This window comes from Blennius ocellaris (genome assembly GCF_963422515.1).
Source record: "Blennius ocellaris genome assembly, chromosome: 16".
Classification (NCBI taxonomy): Eukaryota; Metazoa; Chordata; class Actinopteri; order Blenniiformes; family Blenniidae; genus Blennius; species Blennius ocellaris.
The window spans coordinates 14,431,176-14,450,641 of NC_137665.1; the positions used below are offsets into that span (position 1 = coordinate 14,431,176).

At 42.9% G+C, this 19,466-nt stretch overlaps 1 protein-coding gene across 2 annotated transcripts; it reads right to left on the minus strand.

Annotated features, from left to right (window-relative positions):
- Nucleotides 1-551: 551 nt before the first annotated feature.
- Nucleotides 552-19,148, minus strand: ezh1 (enhancer of zeste 1 polycomb repressive complex 2 subunit). 2 transcript variants are annotated; one of them, XM_080511557.1, is made up of 20 exons: nucleotides 18,769-19,148; nucleotides 16,828-17,011; nucleotides 15,827-15,952; nucleotides 15,262-15,384; nucleotides 14,940-15,057; nucleotides 14,116-14,349; nucleotides 13,608-13,710; nucleotides 13,175-13,338; nucleotides 11,978-12,069; nucleotides 11,707-11,869; nucleotides 9,705-9,889; nucleotides 7,240-7,331; nucleotides 7,016-7,044; nucleotides 6,779-6,904; nucleotides 4,715-4,893; nucleotides 2,536-2,631; nucleotides 2,360-2,441; nucleotides 2,187-2,267; nucleotides 2,016-2,100; nucleotides 552-1,916 (listed from the first exon to the last, which is right to left on the minus strand). In XM_080511557.1, exons 2-20 carry the CDS (start codon nucleotides 17,005-17,007, stop codon nucleotides 1,856-1,858), a joined length of 2,319 nt encoding a protein of 772 aa, XP_080367683.1. In that variant the 5' UTR covers nucleotides 17,008-17,011; nucleotides 18,769-19,148; the 3' UTR covers nucleotides 552-1,855. The 2 variants fall into 2 exon arrangements, with proteins under 2 accessions (XP_080367683.1, XP_080367682.1); XM_080511556.1 differs by having other exon boundaries at nucleotides 2,187-2,270.
- Between the last annotated feature and the right edge of the window lie 318 nt (nucleotides 19,149-19,466).

The window sequence follows — 19,466 nt, forward strand, 5'->3', positions numbered from 1 at the left end:
TGTGAGCTAAATCTATTTTACATGGAAAATATTCACATGTAATAAGCTGAATTTACAGCCATTTAGTTCACTCGTCATCATATTACTGTCTCTCTATTCTGACCACAACGTTATTTTATTACATCTCCTTTATATTTATTTTGAACACTTGTTGATCGGCTTGTCATCAATCCTGAAATAACTCGGGTCTCATTAATATTTGCCCGTAACCATGGTGACATTAGTTTACCTTTAAGGACCCGTTTATATCGGCTGTTATTAGTTTTTTGTTACTTTTAAGAGCTGATAACATCCAGATTACAGAGCATCGGTAACTTCATCTGAATTAAATGAGTATCCGTCCTTACCTGACCAACACAGTGTGTCTGTGTCAGAGATGCTACAATAACACAAATGTTCAAGAATAGTTTTACACTGGCTTGATCGTATGAGAATGAAAGTAAAGCACAAGCCTTTAACTTTCAGTTGCTGAAATTGGCTTTCAAAGAAGTAACAACTACAGAATACAGTATTTATATTAACTTGCACGACACAACACAAGACAGCATTGATATTGTATAAAGTTAAACCTTTATTTTTATAGGCATACACTGTACATAGCATTAAACTTTCATTTTGCTCATCTCTACTGAAAATGATCTCATTTCAAAGTGAGCCTTCAATGATTTCAAATTCCAAAACAGCGAATGAAAAATCTGGAGGTAAAAAAATGAAAATAAAAGATGGCAAGTGATACTTTACATTCACATGTTGGGGGACTTTGATATTTGGTCGAAAGATACAGATTTTCATTTTTCCATGGTTAAAAACTTGTGAAGGTCAGCTTTAAAAGAGCTCACTTCATTATACATCTCCATCCACGTCGTTTTCAGCAGTTTTCTCTGTAGACTCATTTGGCACTTTCTGTGACTTTTAAAGGAAGACGTTTAGTCTGTGACTGGTTTCATAACAAGAAGTGAAGATCTCATGATCATGTAAACACAATGAGAAATGTTTGTTTTGAGTACCAAAAAAAAACAAACAAAAAAAACAGGACAATGTTTCAAATGAAAAGAAAGATGAGACCTCTTCACCATCGTCTGGTTACATTCAGTCAGTCGGTCGGTTTCTTGTCTGGTTGCCTATTTTTGCAGAACAGTGATATAAATGCACAATAACTTATTTTTACCACAGAGGTGGAGATGCGAGCTGTTGAGAAGTTTCTCCGAGAAACGACCAGAGGGGAAAAACATCCTACTACGATACCGAGTGACTGCACGGGAACAGCGGCTGACGGAAGCTAAATTCTGCGGCTAACATGTTCAACGGATGGTTTGTCAAAAAACAGCACATGCATTTTACTGATCATCATCATCATTTAGATACGATGGGAAAGCTTGCAGTACGTATTGAGATGTCGAACGAAAAGCCGGTCTATAAGTACAGAAACTAAACTGCTGAGAGCACACATCGTAATAATCTGACTGCAGCCTCTCGTTACCTGGTGGAATAAAATAAACCGAGTGTGATCCTCTTGAGTGCAGTAAGCTATATGGATTAATAGTATTTCCACTTTAAATAGTTGAGTTTAATAAGCTTGGCGTATACAGCCTTACAGGTAGGTGAGAGGGTTTGGGAGCAGAGGGGGGGAGATCTCTTCCTGGCAGAGGTGATGCAGCGTTTGCAGAGTCGGAGCACCTGCAAACAGCATGGAGGGAGGGTTGGGGGGGGTGGGGGTTCTATTTTTGGAAATGCAGCAGTGAGGGCAGAGACGGTGACTGTTGGTGGAAATTTGTCAGCTTGATGTGACGCTGCGGAGAGGAACTGAAGCATTAGTGGGTGGCCGAGGAGTTGAGGACGGGTTGTGTCGGTAGAACTAAGTCATGTCTACCTCCCGCTCTATTCCCACATATTTGAGGGCATCGGCTTGGCTGTATCTGTGGAAGGAATGATCGGAGAGTTTTTACACAAGTAACACAGGCCCAGCGTTTCTTTTCCCCCCCCATTTTAAAGACGTGATCGTGCCGCATTTCTACCTGTAGTCGAAGAAGAGCTCCTCTCCTTGCAGGATAGCACGCTTGGCGAAGATTCCGATGCGGTGGTCTCCGTTCACCATCACCACTGCAACGTCAGCACGCACACACAGTCAGCCAACAGACCAATCCTCAATCCTCAAGAGTTCACACACATCACACACTCGCGCTCACCTTTGGCGTAGCAGTTGGGATTAACCGAATGATTTGCAAAGCGGATTTTGTTCCCCTTCCGTGTGGCATCCACAACAAAGTCTACTGAGAGAGACAGGCGCAGACATTTAGGATATCTCAATACAGGGATGTGTCAGGCTTAAGGCGCGGGGGCGGCAGCAGGGAATACTTGCCATTGTTCAGGTTGAAAAGGAAGCTCGACATGTATTTGTCATAGATCCTTCCACGTCGGTCGGCCTCATCCTGGGAGATCAGCTGCTCGAGAAAACACACAGGAACAGTGAGACTCCAAGTAAAAAAAAAAAAGTTTAATAATTCATGTCGGAATCAAATCTGCCAAGGGACTTGCCTCTCCGCAATACTCGGAGATGAACTCATTCTTCTGAACGGGCTCTTTGATGAAGGTGCCCCACCCGGCCACGTCCGACGGGGCCAACAGCAGGTGCTAGGGGAGAGGTCAAAGGTCAGGGAGGGGCACAAGGTGCTTTGCCTGCTATGACATTGTCAAAATTTGATTTGTCATAGAAATCCAGAATCATTTGTAAAACATGGTGCAGACCTGGGAAACTTTGGTTCAGTTTCAAGAGTCAAGTTAGTCAGAGTGGGTCCGTCTGAAACCGTTTCCCTTCACTGTGATGATCTGACAAATTAGCTCTCATATATACGACAATGTTTTCAAGTGAAAAGGGAAAACTTCTGTTGCGCTTTTGGTGGGAGTTCACACGACTGCAACTTTTTGAACAGGTCTCTCAAAGTGGAACTTTTCAAAAAACTTTCCGACTGTGTTAACAGGGGATAATGTAACTTTTGCAAAAAACACAGCGACTGCACACGCTCACCATGGCCATAGGAAACAGTTCTGCTGCACATACGTGGGCCGATGGACAATGCTTGTCTCCAGAGTGTCGTGACTCCCAGTTCGTCTTCTCGTGGGACTTGGTAGTTTTACAGTTTAGAATCACCGGAATAACAATCCAACTTACTCGTCTGTCCATGCGAATGTCATTTTCCTCACCATTGTTAATGTTTATTGCATATTGTTCTCTGCATGCATGCATGTGTGATGTCTTTACAAAAACAGCCAACAGCTCCCACGAGTGCCCCAACATGAAAGCTACAGAATTTTCAATCATTTCTGCAATTTCCGTGTAAATGGACATCATTTTCATAACGCAAAACTTTTCCGAAACAAAAAGGATTTGGTGTCACGTAAACAGTTCCTTGAAGCATGGGGGTGGGGGTCCACCACCTTATTTTAGAGGCAATCTGGAGCTGTGTACAAAACCCCCCCAAAAAACCCAACTATGAGTCAGAAAACAATGAGCTTAATTTACTGAAATCCTACAGAAAAAATGCTAAATTGAAAGCTCTGGCACAAGATTGAACATTCAGATTGTGTGCGTTTTGTGGGTATAAATTCAATTACCATCTTCATTGTGTGCATTAAGTCCTGTTTACATGAGAATAATCTGCTAAAATCTGTAAAGCTTCCATGTTTATTCCACCGAGTGGCTGGATGAAGTCCAATCTCAAACATTTCATAATGAAAATATGAATTATGGGGAGCCAGATAAAGAAAAACACCTCCTTCTCAAACACGTTAAAAACAGATGCAATCTTTGTAAACATTTTAAAATGTAGGAAATCGCATTGCGCATCAGTCCATTAGTGCTAAACTCTCAGTATTTTGTGGAGCCTGACACACACCCAATATTTCACATCCAGTGTGATTTAGCAAATCTGTCAGTAGCGACCTTCAGTGCACATTGCTAGTAAATCAGCGTTTACACGTGTGTACACAGTATTATGTTTGTCTTCTTCTTCTTCTTTTTTTTTTTACACCCAAACCTTCAGGAAATCATCCCCAGTCATAAATTAGCCATTAAATCTATAAAGTCTGAGTAATTTAAGAGTTACTTAATGTATTATTAGTACGACTGCATCAAAGTAGAGGGGCTGAGCATTAGATTACTATTTTCAGTAGTTTGTGTGAATACCCAGGAGAGTTTGAGCCAACATCTAAAGCGGGCACTGCTGTTGATGTTTATGAGAAATATCAGGGAGTTGGTTCTGCATTCAGATGAGAATTATTAAACACAACTGACATTTGAACTGGTTTTAAGAATACATCAGAGACTTTGATGTTAAAATACTTCAATAGCAGTTTTTTGTTGGCACAGATGAAGTGATAAATGACTTAAAAAAAAAAAACAGACAAAAAGTGAGTAATGTATTTTTCCTTTCATGCGATCTTTAAATAGGACACATGTTGTTTCTGGTTCACTTTCAGCCACACGGTTCCAAATCCACATCACATTGATCGGAGCGGTTTTTCGGTTTCTTTTTTTCCCCCTGTTCTTATGTCGGTCGTGCATGAACTCCAGTGGAATATACATAAGTTGACATGCTATTTTATGCGTGAGTAACCCAGTTATTTCAACTTGAACTCCTGATGTTGACAAATCTTACAACGAGTGAATTAAAAACCCGACAATTCCTGACAAACGCTCGCAGCTGATTGCAGGTACCTTTTTCAGGCCTCTCTGGATGCTGCAGTTCTTGCAGGAGACCGCCTTGCTGTCCCAGTGGTCCGCACCGCCGCAGGTCATGCAGAGATCTGGGTCACACTCTCTCACTGCCAGGTAGCAGGGACACTGCTTGGTGTTGCACTGAGTCTTACACCTGCAGCCGGGAAAGCGGTTCTGGCCTGGAAAACATGTGGACACACAGCTGCTTGGGACAGGAATTTGCTGACAGGCTGTCTGCATATGTATATGTGTGTGTGTGTGTGTGTGTGTGGGTGTGTGTATACGTGTGAACAAATTGCACGCAGCAAGAGGGTAATGTAATACTTTATACGACTTGGCGAAACAAGATATGATTATGATAAATGATTGCTTCTCAAAATGTCGTTGCAGCACAGGATCTCAGTGTCTGAGTAATGGCGGCAGGCTCATCAGTCGGAGACCTCTGCTGGCAGAGGTGCTGAAATACAATTCTGACGGGTGTAACGTTACACACCGACCACAGGCACAGGAAAGTATCAGGGATATTCAGTGCTGTGCTTGCTACTGTACTTGATTGCAATGACTATTTGCTTCTATGGGAAAGTAGTTGAGTTTCTTTAGTCGTTGCCAAAATGTCAGTAACTCTCTAATTAATGCAGTAAAGGTGAGGGGAGAGTTTTCATCAGTTAGACAGAACCGATCATAACACCTTAATTCCTTCAGGGCTTCTGATACTTCTTCAACTCAACACTGATGGCATAAATATTGTGAATGTATTCTATCAGTATTTCATAAATGGAGAGATGTCATTTTTCTGTCATAGGAATTCACAATATTTAAGTATCTGATGAGAGACGCAAACTCTTTAATTGTTGTTAATTTTGGGTAAAAAAAACTCCCAATATTGTGAGAAATTTCCTTCAACTATGAAAAAGTTGGACCACAACCCACTTTGGGAAACTTTGATTTCCAACAAAAGTTATGTCACACAAGCTCATGAAAACCTCAGCAATCGTAACCGTGTCACTCATTTCATAATATCAGATGTTATTAGCATCTGACTGCCAAACCCAGCGGCGATAAAGTGACGTCAGAGTGAAACAAATGTCCTCTTTGGCCAGGACGTGTCGTGTTCTCATGTTATGTCTGGCCCCTGAAAAGGGCTATTTAGATCTTTAACATTTGTATTAAAATGTTTGCCATTTTTCACAGAATACTACTAGTAAAGTAAACTTACGGTAGAATTTCAAGCACATCCAGTGTTTATATTTGTGAAAATTAAAATACGGTCCTCCAACACTGCCTTAATTGCCCTTAACAATATATATTGAGGAAAATGTCCTTTCTCTCTTCTCTGATGCTATTTATCCTGTTCTCGGCCTGCATATGTTTCATGCATCAGTCTCATCAGATGCAGCAGCGTTAAGCTGTGGCCACTTGACCCAGACTGACGCTGGAGACGATGTTGTACATCAGGCATGGAGCCCATCACATCCCTTTGATTCCTCTCCAGGTCTTCAGAGCATGCACATGTGGAACCGGGGGCCGCTTCCTGTTTGGCCCCGGCTCCTCTCAGCTACGGGAAGAGGCGAGGTAAAGAGGAGGAGGTGGTGACTGAACCACAACAGATGAAATACATTAAAAAAAAAGAGGTAAAACCCTCCTTTCACAGTTCTTTTTATCCTTTTTATGAACTGTATAGAGGTTAAAACAAAAACAAAAAAATACATTCCTCTGCCATGTGGCCATTTCAGAAAACACAGTTCGGGGTCATCTCTGCTGCAGGAAAAAAAAACTCCATTGTGAATGCAGGTCTGTGTTAAACAGGCACCCACCGATCGCTGCCAGAGGACGGCTTCTCCTCTGACTGAACGCTGCAGAGTCATTTTACATTCTGCTGCACGGCTCTATTGTGTCACGGTGAAAAGGGCTTTGAAGCTTTCAGGAGAGAATACGGCGTGGACGGACAGGACCGAGTGGGCTGCTTACGTGTTTTTGTTTGTGCAAGAAAGAAAGAAAGGAAGGAAGAAAGAAAGAGGAGTACAGTATCTGTGACACGGCAGGACGGGAGAAGGTGACACTCACACTCATGCTCGCACTGGCAGAACTTCTCGCAGAAATTCTGGGTCATCACACACGGGCAGGAGCTGTCGCACGGGTGGTCCGGGTGGTCACAAGGCTGATAGTTGTACACCTGATTGGAGGAGTTATCTGGAGCAACAGAGGACAAACATCCTCAGACTGGCGCAGGAAGGCGCGTTGCTCAAGGGCGGGAGGGGCGGGGCGTGACGGCCAGGCTCATAATATGTGACGGGAACGTACCTTTTTTCAGCTGAATCTTTGCCCATAACCTGCAACAACAATCAAAGACAGGAAAAGGGTTTATCAAGCCTCTTATCACTAGTATTCTGTCACCATTCGTGGCAAGTGGATTGAGAGCTATTAATAGATACAAGGCAAAAATAAAGTAATTCAGTAGAAGACCAGATGGAGAATCTATCCGCCCAATACATGGAAATTCCCATTCAGAGTTGAACATATCTTGCCTGTGTTTCCTTTTCTTCTTCTGAGGCGAGATGCCTCCATCCTCCAGAGGAACGCGATGGATCAGAACCTCTTTGATCGCAAATTCGTACACCTGTGGAAAATTACAACAACATGAGCAAAACACTGTATCCGGTAAATTCGTCGCAAACATTCAAGGCTGAAGCATAACACCCCAACACCCCAACACCCCAACACACGCACGCACGCACGCACACACACACACACACACACACACACACTTCTGGCTGCCAAAAGCCAGATTTGGCCTCTTCCTGCAGACGCACATAATGATGCAGCTGGTTTCAGCATTTCCAGTGAGTGAAGCAGAGGCCAGGTTTCTCTGAATGTCCCAGCAGTGAGTGACGGTGCAGTCCAGACACAAGGATTTTCTGTGAGTGGGACAGGAGGGGGGGGGTGCCTGCAAGCTTTGAATGTGGAGGAGTGAGGCTGCTGCTTCATCACGTTTGTTATGTATGAACCCCAAGTACAAAAATGTAATTTCGAAGTCACATTATGTTGTGAAGCAGCACCTCTTCATTCGGGCCCAGCTGAAGCTCCGATTACACGAGGCCGGGAATGTCAGAACGACTGCGTCATGAGAGAATACGAGAGACGTCACATCTGGTAAGCATCCATGTTTATGGTGCCACATGCCATTCTCTCTGTAGTCAGCCCAATTATCCACACCATAAAACCACAGGCACAGGACGTGTACGTTATTGCACTCGCTCTGACGCAAACACAACAGAAATCACACGATTTCGAAACAACTGTGCTTCAAGTTTCTTGGAGTTTTAGCAGGAATTCATGGATTGACTTGACAAAAACAAAAAACAAAAACTGAAGTGTGTTTACAGAGAGAAGAAAAGCCTCTTGTGATCATTTCCCCCCCAAAACAATCATGAGGTTAACCATGGTGGAAAGTTATTTGTGACTACTCGTTACGAGAAATTTTACAGATTTAAACTAGATTAAATCCTAAATTTCCATTTGGAGATGTATTCCTATGTAATAATAAAAAAAAATAATAATAATAATTATATATATATATATATATCCCCCCCCCCAATACCAATATATGTTAAATGTTTTTAGTAATGAGAAAATGCAGAAAATATTTTATATGGGCTTTATTAAAGCAACTGTAAGAACATCATACTTTTCAAGATGTAACCACAGGTGATGTGATTATTGCAGTATCAGCATGAATTACAAGCACAGCTGGTCATCTGATTCTGCAGATGATACAATACTGTATAATAATGTATAACCAGTAGCGACAGGCTTTATTGGTAACTTGGGCTTCATTCACACGACAATGCATCGAGTGAAAACACATTGTTTTTGTGTTTGGATCCAGGTGGTAAAAACCTCAAGTCAAGTTTAAAGTTAGAGTCTTCTTTCAGTTTGGGTTAAAAAGTTGAGTCATGTGTAACACAACAACAACAACAACAACAACAACAAAACCGGTCTAGTTTAAATAATGTGGTTCTAAACGAAATAGTCCATCGTTAAAAATTCAACTCTGGTTCAAGAAATAATTATTCTATTTCTACTCCTTTTCAGAGATGTTACAGGGTGAATGCTGTTATGAAGCAAATTCTAAGACATTACATTCACTGCTGAGTCTGAAAACAAGTTTGAAAGCAGAACTTGTGGAGTTGGGGGGTGGTGGTGGGGGTGTTCCTCCACTCTGCGTGAGGTTTAGCCTGCTGGCCACATGGGCCGCTCCAAGCATAACATAAACTATAATACAGACTCTCAGCAATCAGGTTACACTGTTGGGTGTCTGGATATTGACAAAAATGAAGAATGCAAAGGGAATGGAAAAAGAGCACAGCAGCTCAGTTCCAGATATATCAGTGAGTGTTAAATTATGGTGGAATCATACGAAAGAAATAGATATATAAATTGTAAATTACAATAATTAAAAGCAGATAAGCTGAGATAAACTACCAACAGCTAATATGTGTCGCATTAATTGATTACATAGTTAACCTTAATTTTAAGCGGTCTGATTAAAGCAGTACTACTAATATACACCTAATAATGATGGTACTTACAGTCAGACATCTTTCATGTCAGTGTCAGAAAGAGTGACTCTGTTAAGAATTAATGGGGTGTGTCACTTCAGTAAACATGAGTTTAGGGTGACAGTAACTAAAGTTGGGTTCATGATAAATATATTAATTGAATAGAGCCGGGAGAAAGTAGAACTTTAGTTTTTAAATTTAAACAATTATCAATTACCTAATAATAAGCTACGACATTGCAGTTCCAAGCTATTCCCAAACTGGTTGACGCATCACTGCCAGTCAACATTAGTCAGACTGGTGTCGGACGACATCGTCTTCTGGTAAAACCATTAAGGCATGCCGTTTGAGTCAGAGCCGACTCCCAATGGTTGTGGCGCCAAAGGAAACATGCTGCTTTTAGAAAACTGTCAAGTGTGCGAGTACTTCACCTCCTTGCAGTTCTTAGTGCCGATGAGGCGGGCGATGGAGCAGAAGTTGTTGAAGTACGTGCCGTGCAGCACCCTGAACAGTGACTCCTCTGCTCCACTCCACTGGACCACACAGCACGCCTGCTGCACTGCGTCATCGTCCCCTGGACGCAGCTTGGTGGGGGTCTGGCAGCGTGAATTCCCCTCTGTTTCATCCACACATTCAGAGAGGCACATGAACCTCACTGACTCATTTGGGAGAAATAATAGTCATAGTCCCCCCCCTCCACCCCCCCAATGAAAATCTACAGACATGTCTCTGCATATGCAAACATTTCTGGTTTTAACAAAGTTTTTGACACCTCTTCAATGCACACATAACACACCAGCATTGCTAATTGAACCCAAATGTACAGTCTGCTATTTCTAGAGGAGATTTGTGTGGCTCTCTGCACACGCCGAGAGGACCGTGCGCTTTCATTTACTGTTTTGGGATTTTCAGCGTCGCTGCTCGTACACCCACAGCTTGAGCCGAACGTTGCCTGGCAACAGGCTGAATGCAGCATTGCTGTAGCCACATGCTCCACCACTGCGTAGCTTTATTAATCTGCTTGACAATCTGTTTTTTCCACATTATCTCCACACGTGTGAGAGAGAGTCTGCTGAGTCACTGGCTGAGCACCAGTGGTTTCCAAAACTAAGGAGAGAGGCGTTCAGCGAGGCACGGACGTTGATGAACAAGGACCTGAGATATCAGGGGGAGGTAAACCTAAATATGTCAAGATAGAGATAAAAAAGACGGTTTGAAAAAGCAAAGTAGAAGGCAGGGAGAGACGGGAGGAAAATGTTTATATAGAAGCTGAAACATGAAAAGCTAATGGTTGGTTTATTTTGCTTGGCACGAGCGAGCCGATATGAAAAGGGGATGGGAGAGCAGAGAGGAAGGAAAAGGCAGATTCAGACTTGAAAGCTGGCGTCTGCGGCCGAATTTCACTTTTCTAAGGAGCAGCTACAGTGTATTCAGAAAGGGAGGTGTGTGGGGGAGGTTATGGTAAATGATGCACCGCCTCAGTTATAAAGTGGTGAAGAAATCCTTTAAAACGAATCAGAGTGGCATCTGCACCAAGAATGAGACACTCCGTTATCCCTGTCATGACCATACATGGCATTCACTCATAGAGGGTCGTTACAATTAACATCTGCTTCAAACATGGCCAAAGCGACCTTCTCCCATCACATGTAAAACAAATAACTTCTTCCTGATTTCTAGTCACTTTGCTCACAAGCCTCAAAGAGTCAAAAGAATGTGGCCCGCAAGCCACCAGTGTCCCATGTCTGGTTGGAGTGGGATTTGCCAGTAGTCAGGGTGGATCTACGTTCCCTTCCCCCTGAAAACAGCTGAATTCCTTTTGTAATCTATTTCCGTCTAAAAGGGATTAAAGCTACTTCACCAACAGATAACACAAGATGTATAAAATGATTGAAACAAAGTAAAGCTGTTTGCAGTAAAAGTCACACTATAACCTTGAACCTTAGAACACACTTTATCACGCTGAGTGAGAAATACTGTATGTTGGACTTCTCGAAGATTTTCCACAGTAAAAGCCTTTTTGTTCCGTTTCATTTAGCTGTTGGGAATATAAATCATTATCGCAGGGGTGCTAAATAAGTGCCTTTTTTTTTCCTTTGGAAGTGGGGAGTTCCTGATATACAAGCCTGAAACTGTCAAATCTGTCACATTTGTTCACTTTAATTTATCATTTTAATTCGTCTCCATTACAAAATTTGTGAAAAATGTGACATTTTTAAAGCTAAAAACACATGCTGTGGAAAGTAACCACTCCCACTGGAAACATCCTGCCCTCCTGGTTTCTTTACAAATTGCACCCTGTCTGTACTGTAAGCACCCGCAGGCCAGAGAGCCTTAACTGCAATACCAGATTTTGTTTTACAGCCTTAAAAAAAAAAAAAGAAAAAGAATATGCTTGAGGTTTTTAAAGTGGGACGAATGTCAGTGTCATACCTGAGGAAGAAGTGGTTTCATGGTCACTCTCGCCCTCTTTGCCCTCCTCGGCAGACCCGGATGGTCCGGGGCAGCTGGAGCTGGCGGGACGCTGCTGCTTCCGTCGCCTTCGAGACCTCCGTGACCGCAACATGTTCTGATCCACAAATTCTTTAGCCCCTTTCTTCACCAGAGCACGAGGGATTGGAGAGGAAACGGGGAAACTTTAGAAATGGCAACGCAAGAGGCAGCAAAGGCGGGTGCAGAATGGATGAAGTCACAGTGGACGCACCTGTAACAGGAAGCAGTCTACGCCACATGGCTCAGTTTCCATGCGGATCTCCTTACTCTTCCTCTTGTAAACATTGGGTGTAGCATGAAACGCTTCAACAACACAAGCAAACATATGAGACTCACTCTTGTATACGAGACCGTTAGTGGTTATCTGCAAAGGATGAAGAGGCACATCAACACAACTCAAAAGTCAAATGATACCGGAAGACTTCAACTATGAAAATATTGTGGGACGGTAGGAAGACACACATCGCAGTCTGCTCTTTAAAAAAGTCTGATAAGGTTTGGTTATAAGAATTTGTATATACCAACAACAGGCATGCTCTTCATCTTTTAAAAACATTTTTGTGTACTCGAGTTTCGAGTAGTGGTTCCCAAACTCAGTGGGAACCACTACTAGAAGGCCCAATAGAGCATTTAAAGGGGACGGAAATTAAACATGCCACATGTGCAGAAATCAGGCCACAAAAGGGTTCAGGATCGCATTCTAATGCAATTTTCTAATAACTAGCTTCTCATCTGCTGCTATTCGGAGTTTGCCCACTGGGGGTTTGTACAGTTTGAAGAGTGAAACTTTTTGGCTTATGACCAAAATAGGATCACCTCGAGGGTGAATTTGTGAAAACATTCATGCAAAAGGCAAGACAGGCTTTTGCATTTCTATAGATGAAGATGTTTAATGTTGCTCATTTCCAGAGTTGTGGAGATTTGTGAACTTTGGAGATCTAAATGGGATATGTGTGGCTCGGGAAGTGATTGCCGGGACACACCTGACTGAGCTAGAAGAAAAGAAATGTGTCTTTAAAGAATTTGACAACATTGATCTGAAGAAACTAAACAGATTATACAGTATCTGATGAATGCATTGATAGCAACAAAAAATGGACATACTTTGAAAAATGTCCATCAAGATCAGAAGGATTTGGAAAACTACAATGTCCTTGTGAGGTTTGGTCATAGTCGCAGTTGGAATTGTCCATAATAATAATAATAATAATAATAATAATAATAATAAAAAGAAATTACATGATCAGTGGATTTTACTGCAATCTTTACTACATTTAGTAGTCAAACTGTTTGTTGTGTGATTAAAGTCCTTCGGTATATGAATTGAATTTCAATCATGAACTTAAGTAAGCATAAAATTTAAATTATGGGTGAATTCTAAGTAAAAAGTAAGCAGAAAACTCATTACGGTGGAGAAAACAGTCGTATTTGAAGCATCGTCTGCAGAAGAGCGTGTGGAACGAGTGTAGCGACTGCTCCCTCTGCACAGACTTTGCAAAAGGTCCGTCGAGGTTCGGGGTGCAGAGAGGGGGCAGCTTCACCGGGTTGGGGGGCTCCAAGAGGTCCTTGTACCTGCGGAGGAGGGAGGCAAAGCTTTAATGGCATGTTCCATTGTCTGTGTCCTGGTATTGAATGGAAATGGGGGAAAGGATGGAGATGTTTCTTTCGGGGACAAGCTCTTTCAGAGGCTGATGCAACTACTTGTTTCACTCAGAGAGCCCGAGAGGGAGCCACCATTATTACTTTGCTCCCCGACAGCTTGCGTCTCCATGGTGAACACTAGGCAACAGAATGCTCCGCATTGTGCACTGGAGTCTTTGGAGTGACTGCACTTTTCTTACTTTTCCTTCAGCTCTTCTGTGGTGCCCTTGTAGGGGAACATCGAGGCGATGGCTGTAAATATCTTATCATCCGGGATCTTCTTGCTGTCGGACAGATCCCTCACTTTGGGAGACATTAAACAGAGACAAATCACACAGGTCGAAATACTGGTGCACGTATGTTTGACTCATGCACTATCTACTGTGCTTCCATTTTCACCAGATAAGCATTTGTGTATTCTACATAGCCCCGCTTCCCCATAAAACCTGGTACAAGAGGTCATGACTTCTGTAATGAGAGCCGGGCCGTATCAGTGTCATGGGCAAACAGGTTCACTCACACACAGTAACTGTGCGGGGACACAAGGGCAGCTTTAAAACAAACAATGCCAGCTGAAGAGCTGCGGTGGCAGGGTGACCTCGTGGAAGCTGCACAGTGTACAGACACAGACAGTGTCAGCCTTGTTCCCGTCGGCGGCCCGTCGCTCCCTCACCGAGCGATCGCACAAACGCGCCACTCAGGACTCACCCTCGGTGGTGCTCCTCCTCTTCCTCCTGATGAATGCCACAGCGCCAGTTTTTGTCTCCTCCGAGCTCTCGACGGAGCTCCTCCTCATCACTCGCTCATCCTCTTTCCTTCCAGTCGCCTCGGCTGCAGGTCCAGCTCCTCTCGCCTCCTCCTCTTCCTCCTCTTCATGGTCAGAGTACTGGCTCAGAGCTTCAACCAGCTCTTTAAAGACCTCGTCGCTGATGAATCCTCCCTCTGGAACACAGTACAGATGAGAGTATGAATACTACCATCTGCACAAAACAAACATATCAGGTCTCGGTCCGTTTTCAACCAACTCTGGTGTAGTTTCATCAATATTTACATACTGGATTGATGTGATTAGTGTGATGAGCATTGGGTCCAGTGTTTCACAGCTGGTGTGGGCAACAGAAAAAATGTCCTGCTTCTGTTTTCTATCTTTTATAGACGATAAAAGCTCTCGGTGAATTCTCAGATGGCAAAAATACCACAATTATCCTACTTGGAGTCAGAAAAGAGCTTTGTTGTAAACATTACAAATGATCTGCTGCATAATATATGTTATAAAAATACCGGCAGGCTGTTATTTCAGTTCAACGTGAAGACAAATAACTCTGAAGTCTAATGCCTATCTCCTGTCTCTGGGCCGGAGCCTATTTCAGCAAACAATTAACCGTCACCCTGTACTCTGTCTTTGCATTGTGGAAGAAGGACGTAACCCATTAATGAACATAAATGACATAGAGAGATAAAAAAAAAAAAAAGACCATGTCCTCGAATCAACCTCATCCTTCAATAGCTTTAAATAGATTTTGAACACGCACCTCTGTCACCATGTACACCATCATAATTGTCGATGAGTTCCTCCAGAAAGGCCTCATCCTGCTCCAGAACCTCGTCGCCCATGTAGGGGATGTTGTGAAGAAATGTCTCATCCTCCACCTGGAACACACACAAAGAAAAGTGACGACCTGGTCACATGTCCCGCTATACCACTACCAGAGGTTTGTATGTGTACTATAAATTCGGTGAAAGCTTTGGGCAGAAGGAATTAGTTGTCTGTCAAATAATTAAGGTTGTCCAACTGGTTTTGGTGTTTTTGATGAAACAACAGTGAAGTTCGTCCTGCTTCCTTTGAACTCATACCATAAAGTTGTGCTGTAGTGGTGACCATGAGTACATGAAGGGGATTCCTGCCACCGTCGACAGAGGCCTCATGGCAATGGTTTGGGTTTTGAATCCTGGGAAGCCGAACTCCACTGTACACATCTGTGGGAAATACAGAGGCGGGTTGGGAAAAATCAGACTGTACAGCAAGATCCTCCACACAATCATCCAGTTTTATCATGACATAATCAGGCAGATAGGCCGCTTGTCCCCAGTCGTGGACGCCGTCAGCAGGTGGGAGGAAAACCGTGTTCTGCCCTTAGGCTGTTTGTGTTCTGAGCTCCCACAGGGCCACAGACCAACGTCTGGATATGATCCATCTGTGGCACCCTGCTCCGTCTTGAGATATTCTACCAACACCTGACAACCCGGACGGGATCAGAGCCGAACAGCAGGGCTTGTGTTGAGGATTTAACATGATCACCATTATGAGATTTTACCAACAATCCAAATTCGATAGCTGAGAGACGCAATATTTCACCAAAAAAACTAAAGCGTGATGAATGGCATTATTTCCTTGGTCTTTTGAAGACACCGCACATACCTTCTTGTTGGTCTGGGCTCCTCCAGACGATGACAGGGGCATGGACTGAATCCTGAGCTTGGACCATTCTGCATTCAGTAGATTTGTCTGCTGCTCAATCTTTTGCCTGTTTGACATGAACAGGGTCTAGAAACACAAGCAAAGCAAAATCTCACGTATGCTAGAAACACATTGATCACAAAAACACATGTCTGGAGCCCGACACTATCCTGCAAAGGCAGCAAATACAGAAGCAGTGCAGCAAACAATATATTCTAAAACTGGTGGTTTTATCCAAAGCATGTCATTTGAATAGAAAATGGGTTGAATGGGTAAGTTTGCTGTTTGCATGCTGTGCCAGTGTGTTTCAGATTTGACCCATGGTGCAAATACATGCATTTGAGGCTGTAGCTGATGATCTCTGGGTTTTTGAACTCAACCAGCTCCCCTCCCTGTTCAGCTGTTAAATGTAATTTTGTTCAAAAGCTGATCTTAAACCTTCCCCAATAAACATCACTATAAGCACCGTGTTTCATAACATCCGAGTTCTGGTGATGGTAGCTGGAGCCTATTACATCTGACGACAGTTAATGCACAAGCATATCTCTGGTTTGTGGGAAGAAGCCACTGTGGCAAATGTGGAAACTTCAGTGGTAACCACTGCAACTGCATCATCTGCCCTCCATATTTGACATTAAAGTGATATGAGCTATTTAAAGAAATGCTCACGATGTCACTTTGTAGCTTCGGAAACTTCTGCATGACAACCTAAGAAGAAAGTTGTTTACTTCTTTGCTTGTATTCTACGCTTAAAGCGGTGGCACTATGTACAATTTAAGTCATGAATGTGTTACATGTCGACGATAACTCAAACATCACTAAGCCAGGTTCTGGCCTGCATTCACAGCATTTTGTCTGCAGAGCAGAACATTTGAACACACCTGCTGTAATTCCTTCACTAGATGCGTATCGTGCGTGTGGCCACATTTCGGCAGTTGGATGCCTTGAACAGACTGACCCACCTTGACTTGCTCTGCTTTTTTAAGGCGTTTTAACTGTCGAAGGCGCATGTATTCAGACTTCACTCTCCGTCTCCACTCCAGCAGGCTGCGGGAGTTGGCCAGAGTGACAGGTGGAGGTTTTGGAGTTGGCGCGGTGACAGCGGCGCCAGAGGCAGGGACTGCAGCTGCTGTTTCTTCCATGATTCTTCAAAAAGACGAAGAAATGTTCAACACCGATTCAATTCTGCTTCAAAGGACCATCATGGATCACATCAAGACCAGATGAAGGGTTAGCCCATCCATTTCTGTTGAATTAATGTGACTGTAGCGAGAGAACCATCAGAAAATGATCTGAATGTTTTATAGGAATTAATATTACTTCACTAAGAGACAAAACAAATCAAATACACAGAGAATCAAAAGTAAAGCAGATCACTAATGCATTACCTACACATATGCAACACCTTTTCCTTGTGTTGACCAGTAAATTATGGCTGAATTCTGAGTTTATTCTCTAAATAAAAGGAATTGATGTCAATGGCAGATTCATAAATCCCGTACAGCCGTCAAAGCAATGCATAAAGAGATGTAATCAAAGAATATCTTTCACCTCTCGTGATTAACGCTGAACTTGATCTAAACCTCACGTTTAATAGTAAACTTTGGCCAAACTTTGGATTTCCTGTATTATCAAGTATATTGTTAAAAATGACAGATGCTTATGCAATATAATTTGCCTACAAGTGTGAGTTTCCCCGCATTACATAATGGCATGTATTCACAATATTTTTTTCCAGCTACACAGAACTTTAAAGTAAATCACAGCTGATGCATTGAGAGTGGGTGCTTAACTCTAAACTCACACAGAATGTAGTTTTCCTATTCCCAAGTCATAAATGTTGATATAATTTGGATTTCATTTATTTCCAAAACTGCTCAAGTTAGAACAAGCAATGAATGATTTTTACTGATGGGTGCTAGTTAGAGAGGAGCAGGTAATTTATTTGTTATGGTCTTTCATTTAGTTCCATCTGCAAAAATCCAAGACACTCAAAAGGCATTAATTTTACTACTACTAGCAATAATAAATCCCACCCTGGTCTTATCTGCTTCCTAATCTTCCGCTCTTTCCTGATATCACCACTAAACCTAAGAGAAATCGCTATTTTATTGGTGCAATAAGCTTTTACGCAGTCCACTTGCACAGTCTTAAAACTATAGTAGGAGCATTATGTAGTGTCTTGAAAACATGACGCTTCCCCATTCAACCTGACAGAGCCTCTTTTGAAAGAGTGCCCCCCTCTGTTGGCAAAACAAAATAGACATCTGGTGTAAAAAAATAAATAAATAAAAAGAAGCCCTCTACACTGCTGCTTTAAACGCCTGAAGTAGGTTCTCTCTCTCTCTCTCTCTCTCTCTGTTTTTTTACTAAATCGTGGGTGTCCAACGATCAAATGATGGAGAAAAGAGTAAAAACAACGTGGACAAAGTGCTGAGATTAAACAGCATGGGGCATCCACATTGCTCAGGAGTGGGCGTGCCTCTCCAGGAAAGCACAGCAGAAAAGTGCGTAGTACAGTTTCCCGTTTCATAATCGCCTGGGAGAACGTCAACTGCCCCGTGTGCGCGAAAACACTCGAATAGGCGCAAAAAGCATGAAAAAAAAGAGCCATTGGGAACTGCTGTGGTGCCGTTTCACCCCCCCTTACTCGCTCTCCCGGAGGCTACGGTGCGTGCACACGTTCCCCCCACAGCCACGGAGTGCGCGATGTCCTGGAGGTGCAGCTCATGCCAGAGCAGCTACGCAGCTCCCATTTAAATGCACAACTCTTTAAAAAAAAAAGAAAAAAGAAAAGACGTGCGCACGCGGCGGCGCCACAAATGCCTTGCTCACCCTATTCTGGCGCAGGCGTGTGCGCGTCGAGATTCCTACAACCACCAAGTGTCGCAGTTATTAAATACCTTCAAATCCTCGTCTTTTGCGTCCTATTTGGTGCGTCAAGATCCCGCAGCGCGATCAAGTCTCGTGTTTTTTTTTTTTTTCCTTGTATTTTTTTTTTTTTTTTTCTTTTTGCAGAGAGATCCGGGAGCAATTTGAGTCCGCCTTTTTGCTATGGATCTGACGCAGATATCGTGTCCACACGGCGAGGGGATCTCAGCGAAATCCCTGCGTTATCCTCGGGCATGGTGCTGCTGGAGGTTGTTGTTGTTGTCGCTTACAAATAGCTGCGCACTTGGTCGAGCCAACCCGAGCAAGGAGGGTGACGTCTTTATTATGATCACAGCCTTTCCTTTCCTTTCCTCTCCTTTCCTAGCAGAGGAGGATTTATTACTACGCTGCGTCCTGGGAATTAAAAAAAAAAAAAAAAAAGTAGCGTGCATAAGCCACGGTACGGCCGTTCACACGCGCACACAGGAACTGATGCAAGTGTCCGGAGTGTTTAGATCGCTAAATGTGCGAAGTCACACTCCGAGGTTTTTTTATTTTTTTATTTTTTTATTTTTTTGACAGATGCATGGAATTAGACAATATTCTAGTCGGCGCAGAGGAGGTGAAGTACTATTAAGTTAATAAATAGAAATATGCATTGCACACAATTCCAAACCATTATTCAGCAAAAAGAAAAGAAGGTGGTTTAAAGAACATTTATTTATTTATT

Excerpts from the sequence above, each read along its gene's own strand:
- ezh1 (XM_080511556.1), bottom strand. The coding sequence starts at position 17,007 with ATGGAAGAAACAGCAGCTGCAGTCCCTGCCTCTGGCGCCGCTGTCACC. Across the intron at positions 13,339-13,607 it reads ACAGAAGAGCTGAAGGAAAA|GTACAAGGACCTCTTGGAGC; the intron begins GTAAGAAAAGTG and ends CCTCCTCCGCAG. Across the intron at positions 9,890-11,706 it reads TGAAACCACTTCTTCCTCAG|AGGGGAATTCACGCTGCCAG; the intron begins GTATGACACTGA and ends TGGATGAAACAG.